Source organism: Bos indicus, chromosome 17 (assembly GCF_029378745.1).
Source record: "Bos indicus isolate NIAB-ARS_2022 breed Sahiwal x Tharparkar chromosome 17, NIAB-ARS_B.indTharparkar_mat_pri_1.0, whole genome shotgun sequence".
NCBI lineage: Eukaryota > Metazoa > Chordata > Mammalia > Artiodactyla > Bovidae > Bos > Bos indicus.
The window spans coordinates 67,272,922-67,289,436 of record NC_091776.1 but is presented as its reverse complement, the minus strand read 5'-3'; the positions used below and the strand labels follow the sequence as shown (position 1 = coordinate 67,289,436).

Sequence of the window (16,515 nt, the reverse complement as noted above, 5' to 3'; positions counted from 1 at the left end):
AGAGGAGACCCTTGTTCACTCAACCAACCCTGGGATGGGAGAGTCAGTGTGTGTTGCCTTGATCTGTGCTGATTCCTTGGGGACAAACTTGAAACTTTAAGTCTCCCAGACCTTGTTTCCAGGGAAACCAATGAAGATGGCTTCTGGAGTCACCTTGAAAGGCAAAGAAGAGGGAGACTCTGAGGTCTCCAAGGTCCTTTTAAAACTCACCTCTGTGTCACTTGGCTTTGCTTAAAACCCTTTCATGGCTGGTTCCCCAGAATAATGTCCAAAATTCCCTATCTGCTTATGTGGCCCTCCTGATCTTGGGTCCTGCTGACCTCTTGAGCTTCAGATCCTGCCCCTCTCTCATCTGCTCTCAACCAAGTGCTGCCTGAAACTTCCCACACGCCTTCTAATCTAATTCCTCTGCTTGGGAAGTCTTTGCACCCTGGTTGGATTGTTAAACTCCTATTCTACCTTCAAAACCCATCTCTGGGAACACTTCCGGATTATCCCTCTTTCTTAGGACAGTTATTTTATCCCTTATAGTCTGTGACATAGTCCCTTTTGCATAGAATACTAGGTTCCCTTTGATCTGGCTTGAGGGTTGGGGCTAGATCTTCCACTGTTTTCTTCTGAGTTCCTAGGCTGAACCCTGATATTCAGTAGGCACTCAATATGTATTTATTCAATGGAGAAGAGACCCCCAAAGATAGCTGGCATCAAAAATAGAGAGAGGGAGGGGGGATGCTGTTGCTTAGCAACAGGCAGCCCATGGTTACATGGAGGTCTCATCCCTTCCAACCTCTAGCCAGCTACTGCATCCTGTATCCCGGCCATAGCCGCACCTTCCCCAAAGACTTCAGTCCTGGGTGCTCCTTGAACAGAAGGTGGGCCTGCACTCCCTTGACACCAGCACAGTTGGGGATGGGAGAGTTTGATGTGAGTACCTAAGAGAGTCATCCTTTTTCTCACAGACGGGCTGTGGAGGCAAAACTGATTTGTCAAATAAACCCAGTTTCTCTGGCATCCTGGTACTGCTTTCTACCTCCCTGCATCCAAACACAGAAGAAATGATAATGTTACTAATGGTAATAAGAGGCTACCTTCTAATGAATGCCCGCCATCTGCCACCCTCTGTACCACTTTTAAAACATTGTCTCCAATCCTTATGCTCCATATGTACTGGCGATGAGTCCCCCTCCCAACAGGGGAAACTGAGGCTCAGAGGAGAAAAGTACTTTGTCCAAGGTCACACAGATCAGCAGCAGTGAAGCCAAGATCTGAATTTGGGTGTGCAATGCCAAGGCCCACATACATTCTGCCACTAACTCAGGAGAGAGAGGTGACCGCAGAAGCAGGTTGCCCTCCAGGCGTCCTGGGGGACTTTGCCTGCAAGAGAGACCAGGTCCACTCTGATGCTTGTGAGTTTCCAGCTCTAAAGGGCATGGAGGTTAGTGAGGAGAGGGCTGAGGATAAAATAATGTGTGTGTGCACACACACACACTAATTTGAGAATGGTACTAATCATAATCACAATAATATTAATGATGATCACAATGGCAATAGTGATAAAAGTAGTCAATATTTCTTGGCACTTACTGCGTTTTCTGCGCTGTGCTGATCACTTTACCTGAACAAGTACAGACAGATAGAGCAGGTAGTGGTTAAGAGCCAGGCCTCAGGGTAGGGCAGATGGATTTGGAATCCCAGCTCTGCCACTCTTTTGACTTTGGGAAAGCCATTTGATTAGTCTCAGGCTCCATGGCCTCATCTGTAAAATGGGTTCAGAATCCTAACTTCGAGGAGTTGCTACAAAGGATGAAATGGGACCCTGGATGAAAAAGCCCCGGGCCCCACACACACGGAGCCACCAGTAGCCTGCAGCCAGTGTGCAGACGTGTCCCCTGTGGAGGTGTGTGTGTCTGTGACTGTGAGTGTGTGTGTCTGTATTGGTTTGGGGGCCTGTTTGGTTTTGGCGAGGGTGACGGTTGTGTGTCTACTGCAGAAAGGGTGTTGAGGGTCGATTGCTTTGTGTTCTCGTGGAGTGGGGGTGCTCACTAGTTTAGGACTGGAGTTCCTGGGAGCCATTCCGAGCAGCTCCCTACTTGTCAGCAGCAGAGAGCATTCGCCTTCAGATCTGGGGCCCGCCGTCCAGCTGTCTGTCCTCCTTTCCTTGCCCCGGAGGCTCCCTCTGACCCAGTGCCCCTCCTCCAGGGAAAGACTGAAAGAAGGGGAAGAGGAGGGAAAGAGCCCGAGGAGGCTGGATCCTGCCGCTCCTGTTGCTTGGGGCTGTGTGCCGCCAGCGGGCGGGGACTTGGAATTCGTCTGGGCGCTAGGGGGCAGTGTGTCTGTTCCAAAGAAGCCGCCGGGCCGGTGCAGGCGGAGCGTACACACAGACCCGCGCAGGGGCGCCCACACCGCGGAGGCGTACCCACCAGCACATCCATGGGCACAGATGGGCACAGAAAGGGGCACAGGCTCTCACACTAGTGGGGAAAACAAGACCTACATGAGCAGAGATACAGGCACACAGGTGCAAGGCCCACAGCCATGGGCACACACACACACAGGTATACAAACACAGAAGCGTCCACAGAGAGAAGCAAACGGCTGGCGGACAGACAGGGCCACTCACAGAGCCACAGCAACGCGGGCACACACAGAGGTGGGCACAGACACGCTCGGACGCCGGGCATCCGCACCTGGGCGGAGACACGAACGCAGGCACATGCCTGCACACCCGCACAACATTCTTCAGTGTTAGGGAAAGGTGACCCAGACACACATCCTGAACAGAAACACAGCCGGGCCCAAACACACCCTGCTTTCAGACACTCACACACCTTGTAGACTTAACTCTTGGAAACAGCCCCAGAAAAATACTCCCACACCACCGCCCCCTCCTCCCTGGAACGCACAGAATTATTCCACAGGAAACCTGCCCAGGTGTTCAGGGGACCCCCGCCCAGCCCCGTGTGAAGTCATGCCTCAGCAGAGAGCACAGTCCAAGCAGGGTCTCCCCAGAGTGCAGGTCTGCGGGCCATTCTTCCCACTGCCCGCCCTGCCCACCCAGGGCTCCAGACAGGCCCCGACTCTCTATATTCCCTCCAGACACCCTGAGACGCAAGGGTCCTCACAAGGGGGCCCAGGAGCCACCGCTCTGGACCAAGTATGTGGCCAGGTGTCATGGGTTTTGCACAGGTCTTTACCGATGCAGGGTCCTCTTTCTGGCAGCCATTCCTTCTTCCGGTCCCCTTCCTTGCTCAGGAGGCCCTTCCCCTGATCTGGCCTGGGGCCCCAGGGTGAGGATTGCGGGGGTGGTCCCTGGAGGCCCACCCAGGCCCTCTATTTCTTTGTGCCGAAATCAGCCAAGCCTCAGTCTTTTCTCCGGCCCTCACTTTCCTGTCACTTTGCTAAGTAATAATTTCCATGTCCAATTCCATTTCTTTTCTAGTTCTGAAACCTCTAAGCTATCAGCAAGAGGATAGTTCACATGAAAACTAATTACACAAAATCAATATTTAATCACAGACCAACAACCTGATCCTGCAGAAAAATCCTTTTAAAACTCCACCGCCCTGTACAAATACTTCTTCCTGGATGCTTATTTATGGACCCCATTTTTTGGTGGGGGTAATTTTCATTTTTAATTTCAAAAAGAAAAAAATATATATCTGTAGACATACACCACAAGGAAGTCCCACGAAGGGCCTGGGATCTGAGCTGGCTTATGCTCTCCGACTTCTAAGTTGCACGTTTTTATCATTTGCTTTTATTTTTTATTCTTATTGGGTGGTGGGGGGAGGGTGTTATTTTCTTCCAGAGTCTCTGAAGACCCTGCTTCCTGACTCCCCTTGCCCTAAATTGAGCCCATTTTCTTGGCATTTTCAGTTCTGGAACACCCAGACTTCCCACCAGTAACTCCGGGGAGCAATGAATCTGCTCAGCTCCTCCTGGTAACTTTTTAACTCCCTGCCTGCGACGGTGGAGTGCTTAATCTGAGGTTTTTAAATAAAAAGGGCTCAGGGGTTGGTTTTATTATAACGTTTATTTCATTTCAAATTTCATGCGCAATTTAGCAAACGCTAGACAGACTTGGGCGATAAACACTTTCTTTTGTGGGGGGAAAAGGCATTTTTATACACCATGCTTAATTTTATTTAGATTTAATAGCGATATCAGGGGCACTTCAAAGAAGTTCCTTTTCCCCCCACTTCTCCTAAGAATGCTGGCCTGCTAGCAAAATCACCTCGTGCTATTTTATGGCAAGGAAAATTGAAGGCCTTCTCCCCTTTCCTCCCTTACAAACGCTTTAGGGAGGAAAATACACACACACACACACACACACACACACACACACGCAGAATAAACACTTCCTCTACCCTCCATCGCCTCTAACTCCCAACTTCTAATTGCAAGATAGATTGCAGCCTCAGTGGGGATCAGGAAGATCTAAACATTTTAACTAAGATTATTGGGATAAATATTTCATAAAGAGCAGGGCAGATATTAAATTACTCCCATTGATTTTAGTATCACAACCCAATTCCGTTCCTTGGCCTCTTCAGTTTAATTGATCTCTTAAGGAGGCCAACCTCGCGCCGGAAGAGGGCCTGGGCCTTGACCAGAGTGCCTGAACTAGGGTGCGCTGGCTGGCCAGGGTGGCCCTCGGCGCGTTGGTCTTCTCGGGGGCTCCTAGCTGCTTCGCCGCTCTGGCGCTGAGCTCATCCGAAACGCGCCCCCATAAAGTGGCAGAGTGGTTATGGAAGCCGGTCACTGAGAACCGGGAACCCTGGACAGCGAGGATAGGGAACAATTGTGCGCGCCCTATGAGGGAGGAGCGAGTCAAGCACCCCTATCTCTCAAGGAGATCTCTAACTTCGGGGTTCCCTGTCTGTTTTCACCTCCAGGAACTTCCAAGGGCCGGTTAACTTGGGTGCCACAAGTAATCAGACAGCGGTGGAGAGCCGAAGGTTCGCTCCAGTGCTGAAGTGCAGTCGACACCAAGCGACTTTCCGCGGTGAGTCCAGGATCTTTGCCTGGCGACCCCATTGTCTGAGCGCCCCGCACCGCTAACCGCCGGCCTCCCCGCCCCCTAGCCACCCCGCAGGTCTCGCTTCAGTTGGGGGTGGGGAGTTGGGAACTGTGGTGAATGGGAAGCGGGGTGAACAAAGCCAAGCTCCCGCCATTCTCCGCCTGCGCCCTTTCTAGCCGGGTGCGCGGGGAGGCCAGGGCGCGCCCGCAGCGCGCTGGCACCGGACCCCGAGGTTAACCGGTGCGGGGGACCCCAGAGCAGGCGAAGTGAGGGTTCGTGGCGGGGGCCTCAGCAGTCAGCACCCAGGACCACCTTAAGAGCGAGCCCCGCCCCGGGCCCGGAGCTCGGGCTGCGCTGATTGGTGCAAATGTAATGGCTGAAATTGATTGCTGAAATGCAAAACTTGTTGCTGCTTCTCCCGGCTCTAGGCGAGAGGCAGACACAGAGAGGGGAGCCGAGACCCTCGGAACGCCCCAAGCAGGGCCCCCCCGCCAGCCAGGAGAGGGGTGCGCGGACCCCCCAGAGCTGCCCCCGCCCCCTCCCATTCCAGGCTCCGAAAGCGCACCCGGAACGCCTTAGCCTGCTAGCCCAGCGTGGCCCCCCAACCCGCATACGCCCCCCTCCCCGGGTCCGAGGGCGACTTGCGAAGCACCTCGGCGCGGAGGCAGGGAACCCTAGCCTTGGAGCGCCCCAACTCCTCGTCTGCTGCCCGCCCGCGCCTGGAACGGGGCTCGGAGATCCCCGCGAACTCAGAGACCGAACAGCAGAGGACAGAAGCGGCAGGCAGCGGACGTGGCCGCGAAGCGGCGCGCCGGGGTGCAGCGCACCCGCCGCGGAATAGGGGAGCCGTGCCTTCCACCAACCCTCGGTTTCAACCTCGGGCGCCCGCCGCTCCTCCTCAGCCCCGCTGAGCTCCCGGCTCGGGGGCGGGCACCAGTGATGCCGAGCGGAGCTTCCAGTCCTCCGACCCGCTGAAGAAGCAGTAGCCGCTTGCTGGGGCCGACGGGGACTGTGCGAGCCGATCGTGCTTGGCTGAGGCTCCGGCTGCGGAGCGCGGAGACTTCGGGGGGAGGGGGGGAGGGACCGATCGGTCTGTGCCCCGGCGCCAGCCACGGCTTTGAAGGGTCTCCCTGCCTGGCCCCTTAGCAGCTCCGCCACGGACTCCGGGAGGCTTCAGGCAGCGTCCAGGGGCTCCCCATCCAACCCGATCGGACTTAAGAAGGTGATTGCTCTGCTTTCCCTCCCTCCTTCCCGCCTCCTTCCCCCCACTTAACTTTTTGTCTTCAGTCACCCGCAGCTCCGTCCCCTCCCCGCAAACCCACCCGCGGCTGTGCCAACCGCCCGGGGCATGGGCCCCCCAACACGGCTCCTGGAGGCCCCACGGCGCCGCAAGATGTGAGAGGCCCGCGTCGGGCAGAACGAGAGATTCGGGAGAGGAGCTGATAGCCCCAAGCCTTCACAAGCCAGGCGAGGTGGCGGTGCGCGCTGCGCCCCGGCGGTGCTGAGCGTCCGGGAGCGCCCAAGCCAGGGCCGGAACGAGTAGCTGGCCGGAGGCGCGCCGCGGAGAGCAGGCTGTCATGCCCTATTGATCCCCCCGCCCCCCGCCAAGTATGTTTGGGCTGGACCAATTCGAGCCCCAGATCAACAGCAGGAACGCTGGCCAGGGCGAGAGGAACTTTAACGAGGCCGGACTAAGCATGAACGCCCACTTTAAGGCCCCGGCTTTCCACGCGGGGGGACCCCCTGGCCCCGTGGACCCTGCCATGAGCGGGCTGGGCGAACCCCCGATCTTGGGCATGAACATGGAGCCTTACGGCTTTCACGCGCGCAGCCACTCGGAGTTGCACGCGGGGGGGCTGCAGGCGCAGCCGGTGCACGGATTCTTTGGAGGCCAACAGCCGCACCACGGCCACCCGGGAGGCCACCACCCCCACCAGCATCACCCCCACTTTGGAGGCAACTTTGGCGGGCCGGATCCAGGGGCCTCGTGCCTGCACGGGGGTCGCCTGCTTGGCTACGGCGGCGCGGCCGGCGGCTTGGGCAGCCAGCCGCCCTTCACCGAGGGTTACGATCATATGGCTGAGAGCCAGGGGCCGGAGAGCTTCGGCCCGCAGCGACCCGGGAACCTGCCGGACTTCCACAGTTCGGGCGCCTCGGGCCATGCCGTGCCTGCCCCATGCTTGCCGCTGGACCAGAGCCCTAACCGAGCCGCCTCTTTCCATGGCCTGCCCGCCTCCGGTGGCTCCGATTCCCATAGTCTGGAGCCCCGGAGGGTGGCGAATCAAGGAGCCGTCGACTCGCTGGAATACAATTACCCGGGCGAGCCGCCCTCGGGACATTTCGACATGTTTTCCCCCTCTGATTCCGAGGGGCAGCTGCCTCATTATGCAGCGGGTCGTCAGGTTCCCGGGGGCTCTTTCCCGGGTGCCTCGGCCATGCCCAGAGCTGCAGGCATGGTGGGCTTGTCGAAAATGCACGCCCAGCAACAGCAACAACAACAGCAGCAGCAGCAGCAGCAACAGCAACAGCAGCAGCACGGCGTGTTCTTCGAGAGGTTCGGCGGGACCCGCAAGATGCCCGTGGGGCTGGAGCCTGGAGTCGGCTCCAGGCACCCGTTGATGCAGCCTCCCCAGCAGGCCCCGCCGCCCCCGCAGCAGCCGCCCCCGCAGCAGGCCCCGCCGCCCCCGCAGCAGCCGCCCCCGCAGCAGCCGCCGCCACCGCCTGGGCTTCTAGTCCGACAAAATTCGTGTCCGCCCGCGCTCCCGCGTCCCCAGCAGGGCGAGGCGGGCACGCCCAGCGGCGGCCTGCAGGACGGGGGGCCCATGCTGCCCAACCAACACGCGCAATTCGAGTACCCCATCCACCGGCTGGAGAACCGCAGCATGCACCCTTATTCCGAGCCTGTATTCAACATGCAGCAGGCGCCCAACCAGCGGCTGCAGCATTTCGACGCACCCCCCTACATGAACGTGGCCAAGAGGCCGCGCTTTGACTTCCCGGGCAGCGCGGGAGTGGATCGCTGCGCTTCGTGGAACGGCAGCATGCACAATGGCGCTCTGGACAACCACCTCTCGCCCTCTGCCTATTCCGGCCTGCCCGGCGAGTTCACGCCGCCTGTGCCCGACAGCTTCCCCTCGGGGCCACCTCTGCAGCATCCGGCCCCGGACCACCCGTCCCTACAGCAGCAGCAGCAGCAGCAGCAGCAGCAACAGCAGCAACGCCAAAACGCGGCCCTCATGATCAAGCAGATGGCGTCGCGGAATCAGCAGCAGCGGCTGCGCCAGCCCAACCTGGCTCAGCTAGGCCACCCCGGGGACGTGGGCCAGGGTGGCCTGGTACACAGCGGCCCAGTGGGCGGCTTGGGCCAGCCGAACTTTGAGCGCGATAGCGGCGGCGCGGGCGCCGGGCGCCTGGGCACGTTCGAGCCGCAGGCGCAGCACTTGGCGCAGGAGAGCGCGTGGTTCCCAGGTCCGCATCCGCCGCCCGGAGACCTGCTGCCCCGCAGGATGGGAGGTTCAGGCTTGCCCTCCGACTGCGGCCCGCACGACCCAGGACTGGCACCGCCCCCTCCGCCCGGTGGCTCGGGGGTGCTGTTCCGGGGCTCTCTGCAGGAGCCGCTGAGGATGCCCGGAGAGGGCCACGTGCCCGGGCTGCCCTCCCCTGGCCTGCAGTTCGGGGGCAGCCTGGCCAGCCTGGGCCAGCTGCAGTCGCCCGGGGCTGGGGTGGGGCTGCCCAGCGCTCCCTCCGAGCGCCGGCCCCAGCCACCTGATTTCACGGCGCCCGCGCTCGGGGGCCAGCCTGGCTTCCCGTTCGGCGCAGCAAACCGGCAGGCCACGCCGCACAGCGGCCCAGGCGTGAACTCGCCCCCGAGCGCGGGCGGGGGCGGTGGCAGCACTGGCGGTGGCGGCGGCGCCGGCGGCGGGGGCGCATACCCGCCGCAGCCTGACTTCCAGCCCAGCCAGCGCACCTCGGCCAGTAAGCTGGGCGCACTCTCGCTGGGCTCCTTCAACAAGCCCAGCTCCAAGGACAACCTGTTCGGCCAGAGCTGCCTGGCTGCGCTCTCCACAGCCTGCCAGAACATGATCGCCAGCCTCGGGGCCCCCAACCTCAACGTGACCTTCAACAAGAAGAACCCGCCCGAGGGCAAGAGGAAACTGAGCCAGAACGAGACCGACGGCGCGGCCGTGGCGGGCAACCCGGGCTCGGATTACTTTCCAGGAGGGACTGCTCCTGGGGCTCCAGGGCCCGGAGGCCCGTCGGGGACCAGTAGCAGCGGCTCTAAAGCCTCTGGGCCGCCCAATCCGCCCGCCCAGGGGGATGGCACTAGCCTCTCCCCCAACTACACCCTGGAATCGACGTCGGGGAACGACGGCAAGCCGGTCCCCGGGGGCGGTGGCCGGGGACGGGGGCGCAGAAAAAGGGACAGTGGTCACGTGAGCCCCGGGACCTTCTTCGACAAGTACTCAGCGGCTTCGGCGCCGGACAGCGGGGGCGCGCCTGGTGTGAGCCCAGGGCAACAGCAGGCGCCGGGCGCAGCCGTCGGGGGAAACTCGGGAGAGGTGCGCGGGGCGCCTACGCCTCACGAGAAAGCGCTCACGTCGCCGTCGTGGGGGAAGGGGGCCGAGCTGCTCCTGGGGGACCAGCCAGACCTCATGGCGTCCCTGGACGGTGGGGCCAAGTCGGACAGTAGTTCCCCGCACGTGGGCGAGTTCGCCTCCGACGAGGTGAGCACGAGTTACGCCAACGAGGACGAGGTGTCTTCCAGCTCCGACAACCCCCCAGCCCTGGCCAAAGCGAGTAGGAGCCCTCTGGTGACAGGCTCGCCCAAACTCCCTCCCCGTGGGGTGGGCACCGGGGAACACGGACCGAAGGCACCCCCGCCCCCGCTTGGCCTGGGCATCTTGTCTACCTCTACCTCGACCCCTGACAGCTACGGCGGAGGGGGCACGGGCCATCCCGGCACGCCGGGCCTGGAGCAGGTTCGGACCCCGACGAGCAGCGGCGGTGCTCCGCCACCTGACGAGATCCACCCCCTGGAGATCCTCCAGGCACAGATCCAGCTGCAGAGGCAGCAGTTCAGCATCTCTGAGGACCAGCCCCTGGGGCTCAAGGGTGGCAAGAAGGGTGAGTGTGCCGTCGGGGCCTCGGGCGCGCAGAATGGCGACAGCGAGCTGGGCAGCTGCTGCTCCGAGGCGGTCAAGAGCGCCATGAGCACCATTGATCTGGACTCGCTGATGGCAGAGCACAGCGCCACCTGGTACATGCCGGCTGACAAGGCTTTGGTGGACGGCACAGAGGAGGACAAGACGCTGGCGCCCTGGGAGAAGGCCAAACCCCAGAATCCCAACAGCAAGGAAGGTATATGCGCTCGTTCCCGGTTCCTTTCTCACCTGGCGGATGCGCGCCCCACCCCCATCGCTGGCCTTCGCGTCTGCCTTGAAGGCTCCAGGAAAGGGGAGGGTCCCTCGAGGTCGGCAGGGCACAGGGCCTTCCTGACGCCCAGCTCAGAGCTGGTACCCTTCCTTTGGTCACCCCAGGGGCTCCGTGGGCAGACCCCCTACCCTCCCCCTAGGTGCTGCCAGGTAGATCCTAGTTTCACAGCTGTAGTAGTAACAACTTAAAAGTGGCACCCATTGGGGGATTATTGTAGAGCATCCCCTGTCAAGTTGTAGCTGAGTTTCTGGGTGCCCTGAGGACTAGGCCTCTTCCCTTTCACACTCAGACCCCTCCTCACCCCTCAGCGTTCAGGCCTGTTTCACTTTTCAGGAGTTTCCGAGCGTCCTCCCGCCCCGCTCCAGCCTCCACTTCCTGGCAGGACACCTGGGAAGCTGTGTTAAGGCCTCCCCATCTTTTCCTAGTCAGCCAGCCTGCAACTTGAGCTCCCTCGCGTGTGCCAGCATCTTTGGGGGAAAAAGTTACCAGTTCTGGTGTCCGCAGCATCATTCAGAGGCAACGCCTAATTTGACATTCGTTCCTAATGAATAGCTGTTTTGTCTCTTCTTAACGATTAGAGTTTCATTGAAAAACTGGAGACCTGTCAGGGTTGTAGGAGGCAGGCAGCCTTTTCAGAGTGCACCTCCTTGACATTTGGTTGGGGCGGGGGAGTGGTGGGCGGGAGTCAGGGTGGGGTCTACTTGGCAGAGACCAGACCAGTCGACCAGGGCATCATTTGTGCATGGGGATATGGATATATATTCGTAAGACACAAAGGACCCGAGTTTGTCAATATCTCGCCTGGCTTTGGTGACAGATGTCGGCTCCCAGTTCTCCTTTGCATTCTAAGCACTCCCTCCCTGTTGGGCCTGGAGGCCTTTAAGGTGGGTGGGGTGGGGGTTAGTAAAATGGACCACCATTGCCATTAAAGTAATAATAGTTTGTTTTTTTTTTAAACCTAAAGGTGACCTGGGCTGTAGTAGATATCTGTTTTATTTTTTTATGGGGCCTTTTTAGATAGCATCATTTTCTACCCACCCCATTCCTACCTTTTGCTTTTAAACCTCCCTGAATCCTCTTGGTCTCACCAGGCTATTACCTTGGAGTCTGTAGCTGGCGATTTAATTGTGTCTTTAAAAAAAATATGTCCACTGATCCTTGCGTTCTCTGAGGGTGGTTCTCCTCTGCCTTCAGTTTCTACCTTCAGTTTCAGCCCACATCCTGCATCCTGCCGTCTTTTGACCCAGGGTTTAAGGTGCCGGTTGGTTTTAGGACCAGGGGATGGGGACAGAGGGAGAGGGGGAGGGGACGTGCGGCAGGAGTTGGGTGGCTCAGAACTCCGGGCTTTCACCGCCCGTCCCCGGGTAGCTTTCCCGCTTGGGTTTTCTAATTCATGAATGCGGCCTTGCTGCTTTTCTCTTTGTTCGCCTACTGCCCAGCCTGGGACGCCGCTCTCTCATTTGAAGCTGGGTGTTTAGCATGCACAGCAGACGCTGCGACCAGCATCAGCATTCTCCAAGCTTCTCCCAGGCAAGGCCATAAATTGGTTAGTTTGGGACCCTCCGCTGCTTCTCCCTGGCCCCCGCCTTTTTAAAAATGGAGTTGGACTCAGCAGCCTGGTCGCTTTGCCTCCCTTCTCTTTTATTTTCTTGTACACAACATCTTGGTCCTGCCGATCGATAGCTGGTTAGCACAAATGCCAGCCCCTGTCACTTCTACCTGGCTTGGCCTGGCTGCCCCTCCCCCTCCCCCTTCTCCCTTCCCTCCCCCGCACCCATAATTAAGACCACATTGGCCAAAATGGTGTGAGAAGAGTCAAAAAGAAAAAAAAAAAACCCGATTTAGAGAATTAATAAAGAAAAACCAATAGCCCTTGGCCTGAAAGTCTTTTGAAGGGCCTTAGGTGCAGAAGAATTGGGTGGTTGTAATGAGATTTTTTTTTTTCAAGGTGTTGCACTGTTCTCTTCTCAGCCCGACTAATCTTCCTTTGCAGAAAAAAAAAATGCAGACTGAGAATGAAGAAATGTCATTAAAGAGATGTTTTGTTTTGTTTGTTTCATTATCACCGTCAGGCGAAGGAAAATATTTTTTTGGAAACAGATGCTAGTCAGTTTCGGGGTTGATTTCCCCCTGTGCGCTAAACACAACCCTCCCCTGCACACAGGAGATGGGAAACTTCCTCCAGGGACCCACTGCGGGGCTGGCTGCCTTAGAAGCCTCGGCAGGGACACCCACTTGACCTCCTTTGTCTTCCACTCTGTGATGTAGGAAGGACAGTTTCCTAGATAAAGCCCCGAATTGAGGTCAGTCACAGCTTCTGCAGCCTTGGGACTGCTAGTTAAGGCTTTGTAAGATGTCTGCATCTGATTCCTGCTCCCTTACCGGTAGTAAATAAGGACGATTAAACTTTTCATTATGATAACACCCCACAGCTCCATCTGCACGTTGTATAAATAGGTACACAGAGCCTTCAACGGGCCCCCCGGTGCCCTGGTTGAAAATCAGAATGAAGTGTACCCCTTCAAAACAGAGTAGAAAGAGAGGGAAAAAAAAAAAAAAAGAATTGAAAGGAAAGCATCCTGCTTTTCTGTAAACACAAGCCCAGGGTCCCACCAGCCATGAAGCAGCTTTGAATGTACCTTCTCTAAGTTCCAACCCCAGCAAAGCACTGTCTTTCACCACCCGCCCCCATCCCCCCCAACCTCAGGCAAAGCCCATTCTTTGTAATGATATTTTATTTTGTCACGCCATAAAACACGCCAGTACTAATGTGATTAAATATTAACACCGTTTCTGAAATTTCTTCCCTCCGATGACAAAATACTAGTCGGTCTTTAACAAAAATGATCCTGCTCAGATTGGAGAGGACGTGCCCACATTGTCTTGTGGGGTTTAGATGTCCTTCGGAGGGGAGGGAACTTGACTGGCAAGTTACACTTCTCACAAAGTCTAGGCCAGAATCACATGTGGTGATGATCTTTTTTAAAAAAAAAAAAACAAACAGGCAAGTGAGCCTCTGCAAATTATGCTTCCTCTGACTTCTTAATCAACCCGCCAAACAACTTTTATATCATGAGACTGTAGGTTTCCTTGTGAGATTCTGTTTGCACAGAGTTGGGGTGGCGGAAGGGTGAGGTTGTGCAAAGAGGGGGAAAAAGAAAAACCAGCCTGAGTTTGGGCCTATTCAGACATCTATTAAATCAGTGAGGATTACCTGAATTTGAAATTAGTTTGCAAAATCATCCACCCATCTTTGTAATAGGTGTCTGGCTATGGAGGAATTTCAAAACCCAGAGAGAAAGAGAAATCTTAATAGATTGTAGATAAAGGATATTAAGCTTAAAAAAGTATGTCCCCCCGCCCCTGCCCACGGGTCCCTCATAGGCTTCAAAACTTGAATTAACTCTATTCCCTAATAAGTTTACCCTTGCCAAACTTCCATTCTGTTGGCTGTTCTCTATCATGAAATCCAGAGATGTCTAGAAACACTCTTTCACACACGTGGAAACGGGAGGGGTCTCTGTCTATGCTCTGCATGCAATCCGGCCCTTTTTGGAAGTACGATATTTTTACAGTGATGCGGGAGAAATTTTTGGAATTTCATGCTTCTCTCAGTGTTCAGTCAGAGCTCAGTAAGGCGGTGCTAAGTAGTACTAGGCAGGCAGGATTTGAACGCTGAATTTCCTTAGTCGTGGGGGCAGGCAAGGGGGAAGACTCCTAGTGCTGTTTTTTTTTTTTTTTTCCCTAAGTCATTTTCCCCACTCCTCACACTATGGAGAGAATTTTTAAGGCTCCTTCCAACTGGTTTTGGGATGGCAAAGCCTTGCAGTCCTATTTCCCCAAGAAATCACCCAGCACGGGTTGCATGCCTTCGAGTGACTTTTGCAGCCTCCGGAAGATGTAACCCAAAACTTCGCAGGTGTTAATCAGGGGTAATGTAAACAGATAGGAGCCCCCTTTGTGCAGCTGACGGTCTGGGCCTGCCTGCTCCCTGGCTAGTCCGGGACACACAGCTACTCTTCTTTGGTGCCTGTTTAATATTTCATGGTTGTAATAAACCTGTCTTCTCTGCCCGCCTCCCGACATAAAACCCCAACCTAACGCACATCTGCAATTATACATTTCTACTAAATATTAATAAAGGACAAGGATTTCCAAGGGGCTGAAGCTTATCGGCATTGAACTTGTCGTGGTTTCTGCCACTGGGTTTTTTTCTGTTTTGATTTTAAATAGGTTCTGCCTTCTAATATGGAATATACACTTATATGTTATCATCTGTATTGATGTATACAGTATTTGTAGATGGAAGACCTTTTCTCAGGATAGCTTTCTTTAGCTTTCTTAGTTTAAACCTAAATTCATTTAGATTTCTGGTGAGGCCCCTCAGACCGGAAGAGACTGTTGAAATGTACTTCTATTTTATTGAGATTTCTAGGAAAGGAGTGAGGGTTAGTTAATCTAATTTCTCTTTCTAGCAATGAAATTCTATGATTCCTGATATGATTTTGTTTGCCTGACAGAGGTATTTAAATTTCCACAAAGAATCTTAATGGGTCCTGAAAATACAGCTGCCCTTGCCAAGAAGTTACTTGAGATTCTCTGGCTGATATAAAATATACATCTTTAATAAACAGTCCGAGAGGACCAGGTGAAATTAGAGGAGGGGCATTCTTCCCACTCTGGAAGGACAAACTTGAGCCTATCTTTGGGATTTCACAGAATCTCCTGAACCCACCATATGCTGGAAAATTTAGCAAAAATCACCTTTCTCTCCACTTGAGTGACAGTAACGTCGAGTCTTGTTCTTTGCCCAGGGAATGATCTGCTTTACCGAAAGCTGTTAAGAGATAAATACTCCAAGTAAGAAATACTGTATTTACCTACGTTTGGTTAATTTTAGAGATTGAAAAACTATAGCTTTATGTAATAGGATCAAATGTCCAGGCAGTGTGTGAGGGCAAGAAGGCCGCCCAAGCACATTGCAACACGAAAGCACCAAGCCTCTTATATCAGAGGGGACCTGAATCTATGAGGGGGCCCCCGAATCTATGGGGGGAATTCCCTGTAACTAGTGGGGTCACCTCATATCCTTCCCTCAATGCCCCCCTGCTTGTTCCACCCATGTCTTCGGTCTGGAGGGGCTGGAAGAACCCCAGCTTCCTCGTTTTGACTCAAGTCAGGATTTTGACTTGCCCAGGCAACATGTTTGTTTTAGGACGATGTCTATTTTTAGGCGCGTCTTGGGTGGACAGATTCTAGTGTGGGTTTTGATTGCTAGTGGCAGAGATGTTGATATGTACACGAGTGCATGATTGAGAAAAGAGACATTTGGGGGATATTTTTCAAGTTTCCTCGCCTTCTGGTACACCTTGGAGCCCGGCAAAGTGGTCTGGGGGCTGGCTTGAAAGAGCGTGGCCGACGTGCAGTGTCTGGTCGGTGTCTGTCTGCAGCCCATGGGAGGGGAGCAGGGCCCATGGCCTTCTCGTGGGAAGGAACCCCTCCCCAGCATAAGCACATATACATATGCATGGCCAAGTATATTTCCATCAAATCATCCAGTTACTCCTTTAGTTTCTCCTTAATCTGCTTTCTGAAAGCAGAGTAGGGTTTGGGCGGGGGGTGGGAATGGGGGAAGCAGGGAGAGAAACCAAACCTTCAGTCTCTTTGGCCTTAGCTGACAGGTTCTGATTCTCTAAAGGACTGAATGAGCGCACGTCCTAAAAATAGAGGAGGATTTTGAAGATCCTAATTACGAAATCTCGGCCTCCCGGGCCTCCCAGACTGTGGGTGACTTTGATCTGGAGTATTTCGGTAGCAGACGCACGTCGTCCCTCTCTGGGTTCTGCGCGTGGAGGTGTCTCTGGCTGAGTTCAGCTAACTGAACTCTCTCCAGCCGGGGAGAGGAATCTTTTGAATCAGGGCCCACCACCACCCCCTCCCCCATGCCCCCTCCCAGTGGTGGGAAGCGGACGCTGCTTCTTATTTATGGAAATTCCTCTCCTTTATTGTAATCTTTTGGTACCAACGCCTTGGCGGAGAGGACGCTGGGCTTTTGAATTAGT

General features: G+C 55.6%; 1 protein-coding gene across 1 annotated transcript in view; it reads left to right on the top strand.

Annotated features, from left to right (window-relative positions):
• Positions 1–5,429: 5,429 nt before the first annotated feature.
• MN1 (MN1 proto-oncogene, transcriptional regulator) overlaps positions 5,430–16,515 on the top strand; it is a 49,669-nt gene continuing 38,583 nt past the window's right edge. Inside the window, exon 1 of the mRNA XM_070769770.1 lies at positions 5,430–10,378. Within this exon, the coding sequence (XP_070625871.1) occupies positions 6,631–10,378 (3,748 nt within the window). The 5' untranslated portion in view covers positions 5,430–6,630. The remainder of the gene's footprint in view (positions 10,379–16,515) is intronic.